Source organism: Eptatretus burgeri, chromosome 5, assembly GCF_056783735.1.
Source record: "Eptatretus burgeri isolate ZD-2024b chromosome 5, Ebu_testis_v1, whole genome shotgun sequence".
Taxonomy (NCBI): domain Eukaryota; kingdom Metazoa; phylum Chordata; class Myxini; order Myxiniformes; family Myxinidae; genus Eptatretus; species Eptatretus burgeri.
In genome coordinates this window covers 108172477-108193717 of record NC_140965.1, presented here as the reverse complement: position 1 = coordinate 108193717, position 21241 = coordinate 108172477, and the positions used below count along the sequence as shown (strand labels likewise).

Here is a 21241-nt window from a genome sequence, read left to right as displayed (position 1 = left end):
AATGAAATGCCACTTCAGCTCATTGGTGTTCTGCAATTGAATGTGATCAGTGCTCTGTCGTTAATTATAATTGTGTGTTTGTATTTCAGGGTTTAACAGGACCAAAAGGGCCACCAGGAAAATCAGGTCCACTAGTACGTGAGTGTGTGTGTGTGTGTCCATCAGTATTATATATACATATACTCTACTGCATTGTGACGGTTTTCAGTATATACACATATATATATATATATATATATATATATATATATATATATATATATATATATATATATATATATATATATATATATATATATATATATATATATATATTGTTACAGCTGTGGAAATTCGCATTACACCATAAAGGGTCCTCAGGTGAGATATATCGGTAAGTTCATGTGTAGTTAGCCCAAACCCGTTGTATAGAGGGAATATATGTGATCCATCCGGGATGTGACTCTTTGAGTTTGCCACTTTTCTTTCTCTTTTGTTATTTTTGACCATTAAGCCACCAACAACTCAAACACCACCACACTTTCCTCTTTACCTCCACAACTCCATCCCGCAAACATCGCTTCACCGCCATTCCCAAACGATGCACGCCAATCACCAAACCACCACAGCAAACCCCCCACCACCTTCGCCTTTCTCCTTCCACAACCATCGACCCCACACCACCAGTCAACACCAAACGTCGTGCTGTCCAGGGCCCGTTCGGTCATTGATGCCGAACGCGTCGAGCCGCAGGTACGAATGCATTCCTCTCAGGGAGAAATTCAGATCAGGAAGGGTTCACGCCCCTTTTTCTCCATCCAATGGGTGAGCGTCGGTCGGTATGGCCCCGCCTCCAAGCGCGATGAATGTGGATTCTTCACGGGAGAGAATTCAGATCAAAAGAGGCTCACGCCCCTTTTTGCCACACCAATGGCTGAACAGAGGGTGGCGTGGCCCCGCCTCCAATCGCGTTTTGATCCTAATATTTGCATATAGACTCCTCCTCCGGTCTATAAAGACGCGAGCACAAGGCGACTTGCGCGTTTTGTCGGGGCGAGTGAAGACGGGAGTTCGGGTCGAGTGAAGACGGGCGGCTAGTCGGGGCGAGTGAAGACGGAGGTCGTCATCGAGGTTGCAGTTCGGTCTGGTCGGGGTGAGTGAAGACGGGAGTTCAGGTGGAGTGAAGACGGGCGGCTGGTCGAGTGAAGACGGAGGTCGTCATCGAAGTTGTCGTGTGGGGGTCGCTCGTCTCGTTGTTGGTGCCGTCTCGTCGCGGGATTCGAGCCAGCCAGCCATTCCCCTCGCTCAATCCTGAGCATCGACAATTCTCCTCTCCCCCATCCATGCTGAGATAGTGCCGGTGGCCCCGTTCCTTCCCCACCCTTACCGTGGTGCCAACAAAACCGTGCTTACGCGGAGCATGCCGGAGAGGGCTCACCGACCATGCCAGGGGCACGGAGTCGGGGCGCAGCTGCACGGACATTGCGGCTTGCCCGCCATCGCGTCACGAGGACGCGGGTAAGACCTTTTCGGTCTCGTGGACCTGGCCGCTCCTCCAGGCTCCGCGCACATTTGGTCCATGGACCTGTCTGCCTCCTTGCCTGTGAGGGTGGCTTTCGTTTCCTTTGCTTTTGAATGAATGCTGTGGCGCCGTCCGACAAGTATAATTGTTTAAGTATTGTAAATAATTATAGTCGTTAGTAGTGCTTTTGCTTTTGTTGCATTTTGCCTTGACTGTTATTTGTGCATGACTGTATGACTGTGAATATGTGCGTGTGTGTGTGTAATAAAGTGCTTGCTTGTTGAACTGTTTCCCATTTTGTTGCGTCTTTTCCCTTATTTGAAAGCTCCATCTTGCATCACGTAAGGGATTGATAGTGGGTTTAAAACACCCGGTAAATAATCTGAACCATCGAGGTCGACGATAACTCCGCTCGATTATCCATGCAGCACGGAATGAGCCGCTTAAGCGATTCGTGTCCGGAGTCGACCTGCGGCGTGGTACAACTCCTCGGTACGCTACTCGCGCGGGTACTTCGGTATATCGACATTCGGCGATTCACCCTATTTCGTACGGGTTGAATGCGGACTGAGTTGTGGTGAGGTGAAACCCCCACCCGTGACTAGCTCCCGGCGTTGTTCCGAGAAGGTCACGACTGAATTGTCCGTTCCGGTGGGCGAGGCGGCCGCCATTCGAGTCAAGCGGCCGATCGCACGCCGGGCGGGCGAGAATTCGTAACTGTGTGTGTGTGTGTGTGTGTGTGTGTGTGTGTGTGTGTGTGTGTGTGTGTGTGTGTGTGTGTATACATATGCATATACATACGTATGTATATATACATATATTCATATATTCATATATATGTGTGTTGGCTTCACCTGGTGTTGGCTTATCGGTGAGGGTGATGGCTTGGGATATTACGGTCCTGAGTTCAAGCCCCGTTGGCTGCTAAATTTACACCAGGAGGTTGACTCAGCCTGTCATCCTTCTGAGGTCGGTGAAATGAGTACCAGTGTGGCAGCCAAAAAGGCTGCACACCAAGGGAAGGGGTGTCAATGGATTGATTAAATCTTGTATTGGTGTGGCGCAGGCAATATGGGCTGAAAGGTTCTCCTCATGCGCCTTAATTCCTTGTAAATCCTTGTATATGTTCATGTATATGTATATGTATATATATATATATATATATATATATATATATATATATATATATATATATATATATATATATATATATATATATATATATATATATTGTTGCGAATTCACGCCCGCCGGCGTGCGATCGGCCACATAACTCGAATCGTGGCACGTCGCCCACCGGATGGACAATTCAGTCGTGACCCTCTCGGAACAACGCCGGGAGCGAGTCACGGGTTCGTCTTTCGACCTAACCACAATCGTGCCAATCGACCACCCGCGTAGGATAGGGTTGTTCACCAAACTCGACCTACCTAAGTACCTACGCGGTTGGTTAATCGGGCGATCGTACCTCGCCGCAGGTCGACTTGGGACGCGAACCGCTTAAGCGGTTCGTTCCTTACTGCAGAGATAACCGAGCGGAATTATCGTCGACCTCGACGGTTCAGATTAATTACCGGGAACTTTCACCCACTACCAATCTCTTACGCGATGCAGGATGGCGAGTCAATAAAAAGAAAAGAGATGAAGCAGAGCGGGAACAGTTCAACAAGCAAGCATTTTATTGCATGACACACGGACACAAAGCAAGCACGTATATTCAGCCACAGTAAAATTAATAAAAGGGACGTATTCAAGCACAGAAAGAAACTGTAAAAGAGAGATACGACCGACTCAGACCGACACACGGCAACACTGACACAGTTTTACTTAACAGATGGCGCCACCACAAGCATTTACACAAAAAGCAAAGGAAAAAGAAAGCCACCCTCATAGGCGAGGAGGCAGACAGGTCCATAGACCAAATGTACGTGAATCCTGGAGGATCGGCCAGGTCCCCGATACCGGGGAGGTCTTACCCGCATCCTCGTGACGCGATGGTGGGCAAGCCGCAATGTTCGCGCCGCTGCGCCCCGACTCCGTGCCCTGGTGTGGTCAGCGAGTCCTCTCCGGCGTGCTCCACGTGAGCGGTCCCGTTGGCACCACGTTTAGGGTGGGGGAGGAACGGGGGCCCCCCTCGGCACTATCTCAGTGCGAATGGGGGGGGGAATCGTTGATGCTCAGGGAGAGGGGTGTGGCTGCCTGGCTTGGATCTCGCGACGAGTCAAGCGACCCCCACACCGCAACCTCGTCGCCGTCCGCCGTCTTCCCTGTAACTCCTCTGCAACTTCTCTCCAAGCTCAACTTCACCCTCTTTTAGTTCCACACTCCCGCCACGCGAGTCGCCTTGCGCTCGTATCTTTATAGGTCTCAGGAGGAGCCGATATGCAAATATGCGGATCAAAACGCGATTGGAGGTGGGGCCACGCCACCCTCTGTTCAGCCATTGGTCGGGCAAAAAGGGGCGTGAAGCTCCCTTGATCCACATATTTGCATAAACGGAGTTCACATGCACACGCTTGGAGGCGGGGCCAAGCCACCTCGCGTTCGCCCATTGGACGGAGGGGATGTGGGCGTGAAGCATTTTGGATCCAAATTTTCCCCCGGAAAGGCCGCCATTTGCGCTTGCAGCTCGGTGTGTTTGGCACCAATCGATGAACGGGCCCGAGACAGCCGGACGTTCAGTGTTCACAGGTGGTGCGGTTGTTGGTTGTGAAGGAGAAAGGCGGAGGTGTTGGAGGGTTTTCTGTGGTGGTTTGATGGTTATGGTGTCGTTTGGGAATGGCGGTGAAGCGATGTTTGCGGGATGGAGTTGTGACGGAAAAGGTAGTGGCTGTTTGCGTTGTTGGCGGCTTAATGGTCGAAAATAAAAATAGATAAAGAAAAAATGGCAAACTGAAGGATCGCAGCCCGAATGGATCACATAAATTCCCTCTATACAACGGGTGTGGGCTTACTACACATGGACTTATCGAGATATCTCAGCTGAGGACTCTTCATGGTGTAATGCGAATTTCGACAACCGTAACAATATATATATATATATATATATATATATATATATATATATATATATATATATATATATATATATATATATATATATATATATATATATATATATATATATATATATATATATATATATATATATATATATATATATATATATATATATATATATATATATATATATATATATATATATATATATATATATATATATATATATATATTTATATAAATATATACCCTAAACAACCCCGGGGCTTTCAACAAGCGCCTCTCGCTTAAACTATCGGTTCTATCAACCCAGATTCCCATCGCCTGTGTTGGTGTCCTCACAATTTCGGGCCTCGCCCTCCAATTTTCCTCCCGTGCCCTCACAGTTTCGTGGCAAGGATGCGTGGCTCCCTTGGCAGGAAATACCCTCTGCCGATTCTCCAACAATGGCACCCCCGGGCACTACAACTGCCTCCAAGCCTACCAGCTCCCTAAATTGGGGAGCGCCCTCCCTGGCGACTCCCCCTCAATGCTCACGTGGCAGGCTGGCGCCCCGGGCCCCCTTTCTGAGGGTCGCCCGTGCCCACGCACTGCCCACGCGGCCTATGGCGCCCTGGGCCTGCATCAGCGGGTCACCCATGCCCACTACGCTATCCCGGCCCCCCATGGCCCTTGGCCAACCACGGCCGACTAGCCCGGTGCCCGGGATACACACTCAGCGATACTCACCTTTCGCAGCCACGCTCCCAACCCATCAACAGGGCTCCTGCACCCCTCCAAATGGGTTTCGAGCCTACATTCCCACCAACAGCAAAACAACCTCCATTTTGTCAATTTGACTAACCCCCTAACTCACATTATTCTGACCCCGGGGTCCCTTGCGTGGGAATCACTCCTCCCCCCAATCACTCATCGCACCATGCATACCACATTCGCTCCATTCATACAGATCCGCTGGCCTCACTCACTCGACATGTACCTTTTCCACTCTTCAACTCTCACACTCCGTCGCTGAACTCAGCCATCCTTCTGACTACATCCCCTAACTACCTCGTGCTCCCACGTCATCCCTTAAACTACAGCACGTTCCTTTTTAACACGACGTAGCTTAGCTACGTCCCCTCAACACACTCACAGTCTGTCACTGTCTCCAAATATTATTTTCCATCTCTCCTCCTAAATCTCAAGTCCAATCCCTCTAACTAATCCATTCCATGGGCCCCATGAGGACTTGCCCCTGCCCCCATGAGACCGGTCTTGCTAAACTAACCCATCCCCCTGACCAGTGGTGTCCTGTGCCCAGCAAGGGGGTCTTCCACCCCTTGCCTGGGAATCCTGTTCACCTGAAGCGAGGCTTGCTTTGGTCAACTTTGTTTTCCAACTGCGCATCACCAGCGTGGCAACTCGCAGCCTGCGCTCTTTTTACTCCCGTGACGTCATGGCAGCTGTTCCTGCACCTCGTCCCTCTTGGACGGCACCATCTGGCAGGGATTCCCCTCCTGCCGGATTCCAACCCCACTTGCAGCCATGGCATCACCCTGCACATTAAAAAAAACAAGCCTCGCGTTTCGAGGGGTTCCCCACACGAACACATCTGCTCTGCCCGTCGGAGCTTCACACACACGCCTGCGTGGAGAACCCGTCCGGTCCAAATCCGTAATCCAGCCTAACCTTTGTCCGTCCGCGGGATCGGCAAATCCTCCGCTGGTGTTTACGGACCGGGTTTCACTCCCGCAGCCACGCACGTGGCGGCCTCGTGCGTTGCACAGCACGGACCCTGCACACACTGCCGTGCAAACCCGGCACGGTCCCCAATGCAGCTACGGCCGCTACCCGGCCTTTGTCCTTCACCATCTGGTCCCGTCTCCGTCGCACTCTCGCGCACAAACTCCCCCATGCCACGAGGCTCACACACCTCGAGATGGCATCACACCAGGACATGCGGTTACATGTTCCCACATGCTGGCCGCCATCTCCCTTGCATACCGCTCTCTCACACACACGGTCTCTCTTGCACACGGCCGTTCACTCACGCATGCCCTTTCACTCGCACACGTGGTTCCATTCACTCGCGGCCTTTCACTCACTCGCGTCTTTTCACTCGCACCCGTGGTTTGTTCCACACACGGTGCCTCATCGACACACGGCATGCTGGGAGGCACGCACCTCGGTTCACTCGCAACCACGCACACCCTATTATTCACACACGTGGTCCCTTTCACAGAACGCCTTTCACCCACACTATGTGGGCGTTGCAGCACGCATTTTGCCACACTCGTGAACAAACACCTCGACACCACACACACCAGGACCACACATGCCGGGACAACCACGCTGGGGAATCGTGCCACCACTAGAGTTCCCGGGGCCTCCATGCCCCCCAAGCTCTCCGTGCACTCGTCAACAGCACTCGCCCCTCAACTCCGCGAAGCTCGACCGGACCCACCTGGTCGTGAACTGCTTCAAGGGGCATATTCCATCCCCTCGTTCCTGGAGGAGGCTATCCAGCTGCTCGCACCGGGTCACAAGACATTCCGCGAGCTCACCCTCATTATCCTCCACTACCTCCGTGTGTGTGTGCTCGTCCTTAACCCCGTCCAATTCACCCTCGATCTCCCGTGTCTCTGCCAACTCAGTCACCTCATCACCCATCACCTCCCTTGTCTCCACTATTATTTCTGCCGTCTCCACGTGTCTTGCCGTACACGTCTCAGTCACCCCCATTACTTTTTCGCTCTGTGTCACCGTCACTTTCTCCGTCACCTTTACGCTTCTCGCCCAACACGTCCGCCGAATTAATCTGTCTTCACCCGCCTCCATTGCGGGCCTGACAGCCGTTGCACTCCCCCCTAGCTCGTTCACTCCAGCACGTGGCGGCGCCATGTTGAGCTCCACTGCCCGCGTTTCGCTCCCCACAATTGCCATTATGCCTGCCTGCAGGCCTCGGCCTATTTGCTGCATCTCTTCCCGCAGCGTTTGCACATTGCCATCCATTTTCGCATTCATTTCCTGCGCATTTGTTTTCATCTCGTTCATTGCTTGAAAGATCATGTCAAGTACACTCGGCTGAGCCGATTCGGCAAGGATCGGGGGGGTTTTGGCGGAGAGGGGGAGGGGAGGTGTCATACACCGCGGCCGCTACCGCGCCCATTTCGGGCTCTGGGTTTGGTTGGGGGAGAAATTGTTCCTGCACAACAAGCATTTCCTGCTCGGGGTTCTCATCCTGAGCCATGGATTCTAACATTTCTAAATCCATTTCTACCCCCGGCACCCGCTCGCCTTGAAACGCCATCTTATATCCCGGAAGAAATTAATTTAGATCGCTCGTAATTTTGGGGGGGGCGGTGGGTTGCTTCGCACACCCCTGGTCCGACTCCCGTAAATTTAGTTGGAGACCGGGGTGGATTCGAATCCCACACTCCTGAACACCAGTGTTGCGAATTTGCGCCTGCCGGCGTGCGATCGGCCACGTAACTCGAATCGTGACCACGTCGCCCACCGGTCGGACAATTCAGTCGTGACCCTCCTTGGAACTACCGCCAGGAGCTAGTCACGGGTGGGGGTTTAACCTCACCACGATCGTGCCAATTGTCCACCCGCGCAGGATAGGGTTGCTCGCCAAATTCGACCTACCTCAGTACCTGCGCGAGTAGTCGACCAGGCAATCGTACCTCGCCGCAGGTCAGCCGAGGACATGAACCGCTTAAGCGGTCCATTCCGTGCTACAGTGATAACCGAGCGGTGTTATCGCTGACCTCGACGGATGTGACTCTGTTTACCGGGTGCTTAGACCCCTCTACCAATTTCTTCCGTGATGCAAGATGGCACTTTTAAAACAGGGAATAGGACGCAACGAGCAGGGAACAGTTCAAAAAGCACATTTATTAGACATTGCACGTATTTACAGTGACAGCAATGAATCATGCACGTATGCACAGTGAAAGCAAGCAGATAAAAGAATAACCACCGAATGAAGCGTTTTATTCGCACACACAGTCACTTACACAAGTCTACTTCCTAGATGGCACCACCACATGCATTTATACAAAAAGCAAAGAAAAGCCACCCCCAAAGTCAAAGGTGGCAGACAGGTCCGTGGACGGAATGTGACATGGAGCCTGGATGAATGGTCAGGCCCATGGAACCGAAGGGTCTTACCTGCGCCCTCGTGGCGCGACGGTGGGCAGGTCGCGACGTCTACTCCCCCACGGCCTGGCATGGCCGTGCCTGTCCTCGGGCACCCGGCTTGGTCGGTGAGCTCTCTCCGGCATTCTCCACCCGGATGTGCAGGCTCGCGCCACACAGCAGGCACCACAGAACGGATGGGGTTACGGGTGCTCTCTCAGCGCGGATGCTCGGTATGGGGGGAATTGCTGGTGCTCTTTCAGCACGTCGATGCTCTCTCAGCAGGTCAATGCTCTCTCAGTGCAACGGGGTTACTGTCGCTTTCTCTGCACGGATGCTCGTTCTGGGGGAATTGCTGATGCTCACTCAGCACGTCGATGCCCTCTTAGCCAGTTGATGCTCTTTTAGCGAGTTGACACTCTCTTAGCGAGTTGATGCTCGAACGAGCACCATGGACCGCCTTGGCTCCGGCAAACTCTCCCTGGCTGTGGTCTCCACTTCGCCCCTTTTCCCGGCAGTGGTCTCCACGTAGCCCTCTGGTTTGCCTCCAAGCCCCTCTCTGTGTCCCTGCGCCGTTCAACAACTCTCGCTCTGACACCACGACCGTTTCCGCACAACCGGCTGACTGCGAGCTCCGTTCACCAACACTGGCAACTGACCCACCGACACTTCTCTCGACACTGCCTCGAGCTCCGTAAAACCGACTGGCCCTGAGCTCCGTAAAACCGACTGGCCCTGAGCTCCGTTCTGCTCATGCTTTTATAGGGCCGGGGAAGCGAGAATCGACCCCTGACCGTTGACCAACAACTCCGGCAAAGCCGACGTGGTAGAAACCAATAAAACATTCGCTCGACAGCGTGACCCATGACCCCGGCCGAGCCGATTAGTGTAATTCACCGAGGCTTCGCCTCGACAGCGCGGCTTCGTCCCGGCCGAGCCGATGTGTGTAATTCACCAAGGCTTCGCCTCGACAGCGCGGCTTCGTGGAAGGGTTTTGGTGGAGAGGGGGAGGGGAGGTGTCATACACCGCGGCCGCCGCCGCACCTATTTCGGGCCCCGGGTTCAGTTGGGCGAGTTCGTCCTGTACAACCAACATTTCCTGCTCGGGGTTTTCATCCTGGACCATGGATTCTACACATTCTAAATCCATTTCTAATACCCCCGGCTCCCGCTCTCCTTGAGACGCCATCTTATTTCTCGTAAAGGGTTAATTTAAATCGCTCGTAATTTGTAGGGAATTGGGGGTCGCTCCTCTCACCCCTGGACCGATTCCCGTGAATTTAGCTGGAGACAGGAGAGCCCGTTTTCCCGCTCTCCGACACCAGTGTCACGAGGAGGGGGATGAGTTTGTGTCCCACGACCTGACACCAGTGTTGCGAATTCGCGCCCGCCGGCGTGCGATCGCCCACGTAACTCGAATCGCGGCACGTCGCCCACCGGACGGACAATTCCGTCGTGACCCTCTCGGACTAACGCCGGGAACTAGTCACGGGTGGGCCTTTCGGCCTCACCACGATCGTGCCAATCGGCCCCCCGCGTGGGATAGGGTTGTTCGCCAAATTCGACTAACCTAAGTACCCACACGGAGGGTAGACCGGGCGATGGCACCTCGCCGCAGGTCGACTTCGGACACGGGCCACTTTAAGCGACCCGTTCTGTACTATCGGGATAACCGAGCGGTGTTATCGTCAACCTCGACGGTTCCGATTAATTGTCGGGCGTTTTTTTAGCCCACGACCAACCCTTTACGTGAAGTAAGATGGAGATTCAATTTAAGAAAAGACGAAGCGAAACGGGAAAAACAGTTCAACATAATTCACATTTATTCTGCGGCAAACGGAGAGCACACATATACAATTACAACAATTATGCACAAAAAGCAAATGTAAAAGAAACACAACAATTATGCACCAAAAGCAATTGCAACGAAAGAAACACAATGCAGATCTACTACCAACTACGCGAGCACACGGCAACACTTACACAGTTTTACTTTACAGACGGCGCCGACAACACATATACTCAAAAGCAAAAGAAAGGGGCCACCCTCGAATACAAGGGGGCAGACGTGGTCTGTGGCCGAAACCGCATGGAGCCTACCCATCTTGTGATGAGCCGCAAAATGGCAGCGGTGCCCCGACTCCGCGCTCCTCCGCGGGTTTCGTTGGCACTGCTTGGAATGGGGTGGGAACGGGGCCCCCTTTTCGCACTATCTCAGCGCGGGGGGAAACGGGGGGAATTGATGCTCTGGGGAAAGAGGATAGCTGGCTTGCTTGGGTCCCGCGACGAGCGACTCCACTGCGCCCTCGACCGTGTTCCCGGCTTCTCCTCTCTGCAGCTCCCCGACAGACTCCGAACCCCGACAGACCGACTCTCCTCCAGAAAAACCTCCACTCGCCCCACGCTCGGCGCTTTATAGTGCAGCAGGAGAAACCATATGCAGATTTTCGGATCAGGATGGGCTCGGGGGCGGAGCCACGCTCGCCCATTGGATGGAGGAAAAGTGGGCGTGAATCATTCCTGATCCGCGAATTTGCATATATCGATTCTACTCCGACGCGCCTGGAGGCGGGGCCAAATCGCCCCGCGCTTAATGATTGGACGGATCAGAAGTGGGCGTGTATCATTCTTGATCCGACTTCTCGGAAAGGCCGCTTTTTGCACCCGCTGCTTGGCGCGCGCCCTGTACGAGTCCAGAATCGGTGCCCACAAGCGGTGCGGGAAAGGCCGCAGAAGGAGAGGTGAAGGTGGTGGAGGGTTTATTGTGGCGGTGATGGCCATGGCGACGCTTGGAATGGCGGTGATGCGATGGTTGCGAGAGCGAGTTGTGACAGTAAAGGTCGTGGCTGTTGGCGTTGTTGTTGTTGTGAAGCGGCGTTGCGGTTGGTGGTTGTTGTGTGATGGCGGTTGAGATGTGGTTGGCTAAAAATAAAGATAGAACAGAAAAACGGCTATCTTAAAGGGTCGCAGCCCGAATGAATGACATTTATTCCCTCTAAACAACGGGTTTGGGCTAACTACACATGTACTTACAGAGATACCTCACCTACAGGACCTGAATGGTGGTTTGCGAATTTCCTCAACCACAACAATATATATATATATATATATATATATATATATATATATATATATATATATATATATATATATATATATATATATATATATATATATGTATATATTTATATATATATATATATGTATATATTTATATATATATATATATATATATTTATTTATATAGATTATATATATATATATATATATATATATATATATTTATATATATATATATATATATATATATACATATATATATATATATATATATATATATATATATATATATATATATATATATATATATATATATATATATATATATATATACATTTATGGTGGAGATTCCAGAGCTGTGTATATATATATATATATATATATATATATATATATATATATATATATATATATATATATATATATATATATTCATTTACGTCTTCATACATGCATGCAGTATATGCATATATTTGTGGTGTGTTAATTACAATTTTAGATTCCTATTTTTCAAAGCATTATTGTATTGTAATATTATATCTAATGGTAGTCTCAGTTTGAGTCGATTAACAACGCTGATAGCTGTTTGTGTTTGCAGGGATTAATTGGCAAGAAAGGTGCTCCAGGAAAGTCTGGGCATCTAGGGCCAAAGGTATGTCTTCTTCATCCAGTCCTCTGGAAAATACTACCTGGACATGGTGAATGGAGAGACCTCCTTTCATCAAGTAATGCTTCGAGAAAATCAGATAATGCCTTAAATCAATCAATGGAAGTGGAGATTAGCTCATCTCGATTTGCAAAGAGGTATATGTTCTCACTGGTTCTGCACTGTGCTACCAAATATTAATTTCATTTGATATATTAAGTTCTGAATCAAAAACAAGCGTTCTGTAATATTAACAGTGAAATAATGAATTGTGGAGACCTAGTACTTAAATTTGGCTCAGCTTGGAAAACGTATTTGTGTTTTTATATAATACAGTGCAAATTTATCTTATTCAATCCTCATAATAATAATAATAAATACACAAGTTTTTTTTCTTGATTGTGACTCCAGGGGAAGAAAGGTGATCTTGGAAACATTGGGGGAATTGGAGAGCTTGTAAGTAATATAAATTCAAATATTGGCTCATTCTACTTTTGCTTATAACTTGGCATGCCTCCCCGTCACTTCGCTGATGGATTTAATCAAAAGACAGCATGTTGTACTTCACAAAAATATTGCATGTCTATTTATAAGTTTCAATGAGGATGTAAAATTAAGTGAAACACGTGGAACAAGGATCTTTTATAACACTTAATTGTCACGGCTGTGGTTATTGTTGTTTGTGTGCTCCTTCCGTTTTATTATATATACCATATTTTTTATTACTGTCGGATCCCACGTATTCGTGGTTTATAAACTGCTATAATTGAGGCCCTGTGCTTCAAGTATTTGCAGTTTTTCGCGGGCGAAAAAAAAATTCCACGAGCCGCGTACATAACACGGCTCTGAAACATGTTTTCCACTAGCCATGCTATAAGTGTGCTGTATGGACATACAGTACAGTGCAGTATAGTACTGGACGCAAAAACATATCTTTCACGACCTGCGCACATAACATAGTTCCAAAACATATCTTCCACCAGGCACGTTATAACCATGCTGTATGTATATACATGTACATACTGTCCAGTACTTTACTGTACTGCGTGCAAAAACATATCTCTCATAGCTGCGCATACAACACAGTTCTAAAACACGTCTTCCACAAGCCATGCTGTAACTGAGCCGAGCTGCATTTCCCACCATTCACACTATAAACCAAACTGTGTGGCTTCTTCCCCCATTTGCGCGATAAGGACGCTTCACCACATCTATTACGAGCTGCTGAAGATGCCACTCACCCCTCCTCCTCCCGTCAGTTACACAATTAAAACATTTTACCACATCTACCCCAACTGAGTAAAACATTCGCATCCGCAACCATTCCCCCCATCCGCCCCCCTCCCCCAACAAACAAGGGGCAGACTACTCACCCCTCCCACAGCTACTCACAATTCCTGCATGACCCACAATTCCCGCATGACTACTGTAGTATGTGCAGCGTGTTTTGGGTCTCAATCATTATTCTCGTCCCGCTGCCTTGACTGGTGTTTTGCCTCTCGTACCGCTCATTTGCTCATCAAACATGGCTCTCAAGTGCAAGACAAGTTCCCAAGATGCATCAACTGCCAAGAGGCAGAAGAAAGTGGTGAGCCTGAGTCACAATGCAGATGTTGGACCAGTTGTTGAGAGGACAAAATGTGGCCTCTGTGGGCAGACTGTATAGAGTAAACAAATCCACGGTTTGCGACATACAGAAGAACGAGAAGGCGATCTGAGATAGTTTTATGGCGAGCACTGTACCGAGCACCAAAGTGGTCATCCACATCCGGTATGTCCATATAAAAAGGATGGAGAAGGCTCTCAGTGTATGGATTGAGGACAACGCACAGAAGAACTTGCCTTTAATTTGACCTCTCATTTGCACAAAGGCGATGCGTATGTACACGCATCTGGCTGGTGCGGGTGGTGTGATCACGAGTGACACGGGTTCGAGCAATGCGGGTACGATTGGCCCTAGTCCATTCCAAGTGAGCAGGGGATGGTTTAACTGCTTCAAGAAGTGCTACGGTCTTCACAACGTCAAACTGATAGGCGAGTGTGCCTCTGTGGATAACGAGGCGGTCAAAACATTCTCTGCTTAACTTGCACAGCTCATCAAGGAGAAGGGATGTCTGCCAGAGCATGTGTTCAATGCTGATGAAACCAGCCTGTTTTGGAAAAAAAAAGCCAACGTGAACTTTTATCTCGAAGCACGAAGGGACAGCATTGGGATCCAAGGCTGCAAATGACTGGGTATCTCTTCTCCTCTGTGCAAATGCATAAGGGGATTGGAGAAACGAAGCCAATGATGCTGTACCATTCCCTGAATCTGCATGCTCTCAAGGGCAAGAATAAGCACACGCTGCCCAGGTTTTGGAGGGCCAACAGGAAGTGGTGGGTGACGGCAGCAATTTTCATCGACTGGTTCCATAATTGTTTCGTCCCTCAGATGGAGAGGTGATGATGGAACAAAACCTTGTGTTCAAAGTTCTCCTGCTCATCGACAACGTTCCTGGCCAACCCGGGGACCTGAATGTGGCTCTCCCGAATGTCGAGGTGATCTTCCTGCTGCCCAATACCACCTCCCTGATCCAGCCGCTTGACCAAGGGGAAATCTCCGCCTTCAAAACCTATTATGCGCACCGCACCTTTCACCGCATTTTGGATGCGACACTGCCCGGGAGTGAGCTGGCCCAGAGCTCACCGTCAGGCAGTGTTGCAAAGAGTTCAACATAACCTATTGCATTGACGCAATCAAATAGTCATTGGACCTGCTGCCCAATACCACCACCCAATATCACCCAAGAGTTGAGAGCCTCCACTATCAATGCCTGCTGGCACAACCTGTGGCCACAGGCAGCAAAGAACTTCAGAGGCTTTCCCGACAACACAGAAAAGAAGCATGAAATTGTCTGGTTGGCACAGCAGGTGAGAGGCGAAGGCTTTGACGATATGGAGCCTGAGGAGGTGGATTCCCTGATCGCCTCGATGCCGAGGAACTCACCGAGGAGGAGTTAGGTGCCATTACCATGGTGTCTGAGGAGGAGGAGGAGGAGGAGGAAGTGGGCAGTGAAAATGAGGAAGAGGTGTCGAGTCCAACCTCACGGTCAAGTTCCTGGGTGAGATGCTGCAGGGTGTGCGGTGAATTACTGAGAGGCTGTTAGACGCCGATCGGTTCATTGAGCATTATCTCAAGTTCAAGAGGGGGTTTGATGAAATGATACTACCATATAAGGAGCGACACAAAGAAACCTGTGCAATCTGCCAGGCAGCTCTCAATCACGGATTTTTTTCTGCCGTGGTCCGTCCACCTCAGGAGCATCAGCATCCTCGCCTGCCTCTCCTGCCTTTTCTGTCCATCCTGCCTTTCCTGCCTATCTTTCCTCTTCTGCATGCCATTCAGTGAGCAACTCATCAGGATCCTCATCTGCTTCAGCAGCTTCACCTACATTCCTTTCGATGTACGACTCATCAACACCCTCACCTGTGCTGTCTTCAGATGATTCCACTGAGTTCACTGGAATTTAAATCATCATCATCATCATCATCATCATCATCATCATCATCATCATCATCATCATCATCTGAAAAGGTGTGTGTGCGTGTGCGTGTGTGTGTGTGTGCGCGTGCGTGTGTGCATGCGTGTGCGTGCACGCAAATCAGTATTTGAAATGGTACCTGCTGTTGTGTTTTTTACTTTTACAGTATGGTTGGTTTATCACTTTTAATAAACTGTTTTATCACATTCCTTCAATAAACATTGAAAACGGTACCTGATGTTGTCTTTTTTTCTTATTTGTAAGCATTTTTTATGAAACTGTAATTATGTGCATTTGTGGTGGAAAAGATTTTAAACTTTAAAAGTTTCCCCCTTGAATCAGGAACCACCGGGAACCTATCCCCCTTTTCCATTGAAACAATGTGCGACATTCACGGCTTCGCCATTTGTGGATTCGCCATTGGCGGCATTTTTCATGAATCAGGAACCTCCGGGAACCTATCCCCCTTTTTCCCATTGAAACAAGGCGTGACATTCATGGTGTCGACATTCGCAGCTTTGCCATTCACGGGTCACGAACCGCCGGAAACCTATCCCCTTTTTTCCATTGAAACAATGCCTTGCAATTTGTGGATTCACCATTCGCGGCATTTTCCAGGAACATATCCCCCGTGAATAGCGGGGTCCAACAGTACTTTGAGAAGTATTACGATATGTAATTTTGTGTGATCCTCCCATGTCTCCCTCAAGGATTGATGCTGTCATAGAATAATAAATGTTTCCATTGGAAATGCTACATTAAGCTCGCATTCCCTCATTTTCTTCCTCAATACTGGAAAGTCAGGCTTTTTAAACAAGAATCTTTAATATTAAATGGACACAAATTTTTGTTCCAAGCAAATTGATCATTATATTTCCAAAGGCACCATTTTTATTACTCTACAGTGGCAGTAACTCTTTAAAACGAAGTGTGATGGACACACATGGAGCGACGGATGGACGGATGGACGCATCTCCTTTTAGTAATAAATGCCTCCATTCCTCACTCTGAAAGTCCTATATTATCTCCACCTCAGCCTCAGAATTGTCATTAACACTATTTTGGCAATATTTATTGTTGCAAAAGCAAAACATCCTGCATTGTTGATTTTCTTGCTGTGAAACAAGCCTTTTGTTCGAGCCTTGCATTAAAAATATTTTCCAAAAATTAAGGAAAAGCAATTTTTTGGGCTTGGTCTTCATATTTTTGAGTTTATTTTTCATTTTCTGCATCTTGCATGATGTTATCAAACAGTTCACCATTGGTACACTATTTGGAGGAAAATTGCACTTAATTATTTCAAATAGATGAAGCCCTTTATTTTGATTTGCCCATTTCCTCATATTAAGCCTCCCCCTAAGTAAATACTTTTTTTCCAGCCATTTTCCCCTGCTGAGCAGGAGTTAGCTTTTTTTGCAGGCTCCATGCAATCATGGTTCCCTTCTTAAGGCAATGTTTTATGGCCGGATGCCCTTCCTGACGCCAACCCTGGTCGCCTCTTACGACACACAGGAATATGCTACACCTGTTCTAACCGGGGCATACACCGGGACCAGTACACTGGGACTCATTTTGTCTTCCTCGGAAGGATGACGGGCTGAGTCAACCCCCTGGTGTTAATTCAGTGGCCAACGGAGCTCGAACTCAGGACCCAAGGATCCCAAGCCAGCCACTCTAACCACTAAGCCAACACCAGGCTTATCCTCCCCCCTAAGTAAATGAGAGGCTTAAACCTGTTGTAGGGTTTGTTTCCTCAATTAGTGCCCCCAATTTTGAATGGTACCTCAGAGAAGTCTTCTATACCTTGATGAGGTTATATTCTGTGATGAATGATATTTACTAATAAAATTAAAGCAATGGTTCGGTTATTTGAACATTATCTTCCATCCCCTTTCTTTGGCAATGGTATGTAGATTGACTGCTTCCACCTTTTATGCCATACAGTCCTATATTGTGTTTGTGCAAAAGGGAGGACCCTATCTGTGCACAGATAGCTGTTAATATTTTGATTGCCTCCCGGACTACTTTAAATGGTTATATTGGAATTTAGTCGACACCTGGTGCTTTTCTATTTGCGAAACCTTCCAGGGCTCCACATACCTCACATTCTATCACCATTGGTTCTTGCTCACATTCTCTTTCTTCAAAGGTTGCCATCATATTGCAATCTTCTTTGTATAGAGTTTCAGTATAGTCCTTCCATCCTTCTTTCACATGTGTTTCTTCTGTCAGATCTTTTCCTGTTCTCCTCTTAAGGACCCCAGTCTGAGACCGAAACATTCTGTGATCCTTCTGATCTTTTTTTTCAAAAGTTCTCTTGTTTTTCCTTCTCTGTTGTCACTTTCTATCTATATGCATGTCTCTGAAATACTTATCTTTGTCTTTCCTAGTTTGTCGTTGGAAGTCGGCATTGAGCCGCTTAATGTCCTCTCTTGATGTGCCTTTGGTTTTCGTTTCTCTTCTTCTGGCTGCAAGATTTATTTCCTCTTCTGTTGGCCATTTAGCAATCTGTTTGCTTGCTTTTGGAATGTTGTTTTTCCCCTCTTCCTTTTACAATGTCTTCAACATATTGCCACAATTTGACTTCCATTCTGTCAATCAAGTCCAGCTCTGCCAAACCGTTTTTTACCTTTATTGCATTATATTTAGATAGGTTTTCAAGGTTATGTCAGGAAGGAGTTTTTTTTTTCACCTTTCTCAAGTTGACTCGTAGTTTTGCCACAAAGAGTTTATAATCTGTCTCACAATCTGTGCCTGGCAGAGTATTGGCAGATTGCGCAACAATTCTCCATTTTCTGTTCATTGGAATGTCCTCAATCTGATTTCTATGTTATCCATCAGGTGAACTCCATGTACATAATGTGTGTTTGGGTTGTTTGAACCATGTGTTTGCAATTACAAGATCATTTTCCATACAGAACTCCAGCATTCGCTCCCTGACTCATTTTGGATACCATGTCCATGCTGTCCTGCTTCCCTGGTGCTACTGCTTCTCCAATTTTTGCATTAGTCCCCCATCATAATTAATACATCTTGTGGCACCTGTTCTACCAGTTCCTGCAACTTTCCATAAATTCCTCCACATTTTCTTTATCCTCTGTAGAAGTTGGAGCATGTATCTGGATGATGGTAGTGTTCACTGGATGTCCTTTCAACCTCACTCAGAATAACCTGTCATTGACTGCATTGTATCCCAGTCAGACCCTGCTGTCTTGTGATTGCAAATCACTGTCAGTCCATTTCTTCTTCAGGACTCAGATCAGGTCAGGTCAAGTCAGGTATGAGAGCATGTGCCGGAGCAGTGTGACCCTGCATCGACTTTCCGCTAGTACTCCAGGAGCCTCTGTCTGGCCGTTCCGCAGGCAGATGCCTCGCCCATCCTCATCTCCTTGACATGCCGATCAACTTGCTACAACGACGAGGCACGTGGCTGGCCCATTGGCCTCCTCCATTCATGAGGCTCCCTTGCTGAGAGAATCTGGTGAGAAAGATCAGCATCAGGAAAATGAGCCACTTGTCCTACAGCCGCAGGTGATGCTCACTGACTATGCAGGTAACCAATCTCATTTGAGTCTCTCTCTCAGCAACCACTCATTGGACACAAAGTCTGGCCAGCGATAGCCAAGGATTCACCGAAAAGACCTGGTACCAAAAGAATTAAGTCTCCATCTCAGATCCCTGGTCAGAGTCCAAGTCTAACATCCGTAGAGCAAAACTGGAAGCACCAAGGACCTTAAGACTCAGACTTTCATCCTCCTGCACAGGTACAGGCAGTGCCACACCCCATGATCCAGTTAATCCATGACTCCACAGGCCTTACCTTGACCTCTGGCTCACAGCCAGCAGAGACATAAATATCACTGCCAAGGAAAGTGAATCTCCCCTTGCCCTCAACATTCTCACCACAAACGGGTATAGACAAGACAACAGCATCGAAGATGCTGGATTTTCGTTTTGACGCAGGAAACCCATAATCCCAGCAGCTCCAACTTCTCATTCAACAACTTGAAGGCCCCCTAAAGGATATCCAGAGTCTCCGCAATGACTGCATCATCTGCAAAAATAAGGTCAGGGATCTTGCCATTCCCAAATGATGCACCACAGCTTTATCTCTCGGACATCATCTCCAAAATCCAGTCCATCCAAACGCTGAAAAGTGTGGGGGCCAGGCTACACCCCTGATGAACTCCAGTAACAATTGGAAATAATTTGGAGATGGTATCACCACATCTCACAGCACTCTCACTTCCAGAGTATCGTTCAGACACAAGATTGATCAGTTTTGTTGGCAACCACCGAAGACCAAGAATCCTCCAGAGTGCATCCCAATTAACTGACTTGAACGCTTTGCAAAGATCAACATAGGCTGCAAGCAGCCCTGTCGAAACTCTTGTCTGCATTTAGTGAGGACCCGAGGGACAGTGATGCGGTCAATCGTTGACCTCTTTGGTGTAAACTGTAAAGCTTGACTGCTCTGGGCACTGGGGCTCAAGCAGCTGGTGGCGAAACCTATCAAGAATTATCCGAGCAAACAACCTGCCCGGCACTGAGAGCAGCATCACCACTCGGTAGTTGCAGTCCTGGCGATCATCCTTCCCTTTCCAGAGAAGGACAACAAGGCCCCTCTTCCATTCAGTTGGGATGATGCCTGTGTTCCAGGCAGAGCACAGAACTGCATGCAACGACGTGAGCACAGCATTTCTACCAGCTTTGAGAAGTTCAGCATGGACACCACAGATACCAGGAGCTTTACCCCATGTCAACCTGTTCACCGCAGCCTGTCTTTCCACAAATGAAGGTGGATCATAGTTGATTGGAGGGTCAGCAACAGGGTTTGCAACACCCCTGACATCCAACTCAAAAGCTGGTGCATCAGCATGGTACAGCCACTCAAATTAACCAGCCCAGTGGGCCTTCACTTCGGACTCCTCTGTCAAGAGCAAACCACCCTCTGCCCAAACTGCAGTACACTGAGGAATGTGCTTGGAGGAATACAATGCATGACTTCCCCTGTAAGCAGAATGAGCATCACTTAACCACAGATGATGCTCTACCCCCTCACAACTTCCTCACACATCAGCCTCCTTGTCCACCCTCAGCACATGTACAGTTTTATGCCTCAACTCCCTCAACTGCTCAGCTCTGCCATTTCACCTTGCCCTGCATCTCTGGTCAATGGAATCCAGTGTCCCATGGGAGACAAAATTATTATTCGCCCTCCGGTGAGTTCCAAGACATCCACTGGCAACATCAAGGACTGTGGTGTTGAAGGTACTCCACAACTTTTCAGGATCCCCCAAAGCTCCCAGACCCCCAAATCCCCACTCAGCCTGTCCACCAACTCCTCAGCTACCCTTTCATCCTTGAGCTTGCCAACATCTAGCCTCT

General features: G+C 48.5%; 1 protein-coding gene across 8 annotated transcripts in view; it reads left to right on the top strand.

Moving 5' to 3' along the window:
* Positions 1 to 21241, top strand: part of LOC147027127 (uncharacterized) — a 389612-nt gene that overhangs the window by 210319 nt on the left and 158052 nt on the right. For all 8 annotated transcript variants that reach the window (XR_015058689.1, XM_085883308.1, XM_085883307.1 and 5 more), the window contains 3 exons: positions 90 to 134; positions 12285 to 12338; positions 12744 to 12788. Coding sequence is in view for 7 of the 8 variants with exons in the window: in XM_085883308.1 (XP_085739434.1) it covers positions 90 to 134; positions 12285 to 12338; positions 12744 to 12788 (144 nt within the window). In the remaining variant the exon portion in view is untranslated. The remainder of the gene's footprint in view (positions 1 to 89; positions 135 to 12284; positions 12339 to 12743; positions 12789 to 21241) is intronic.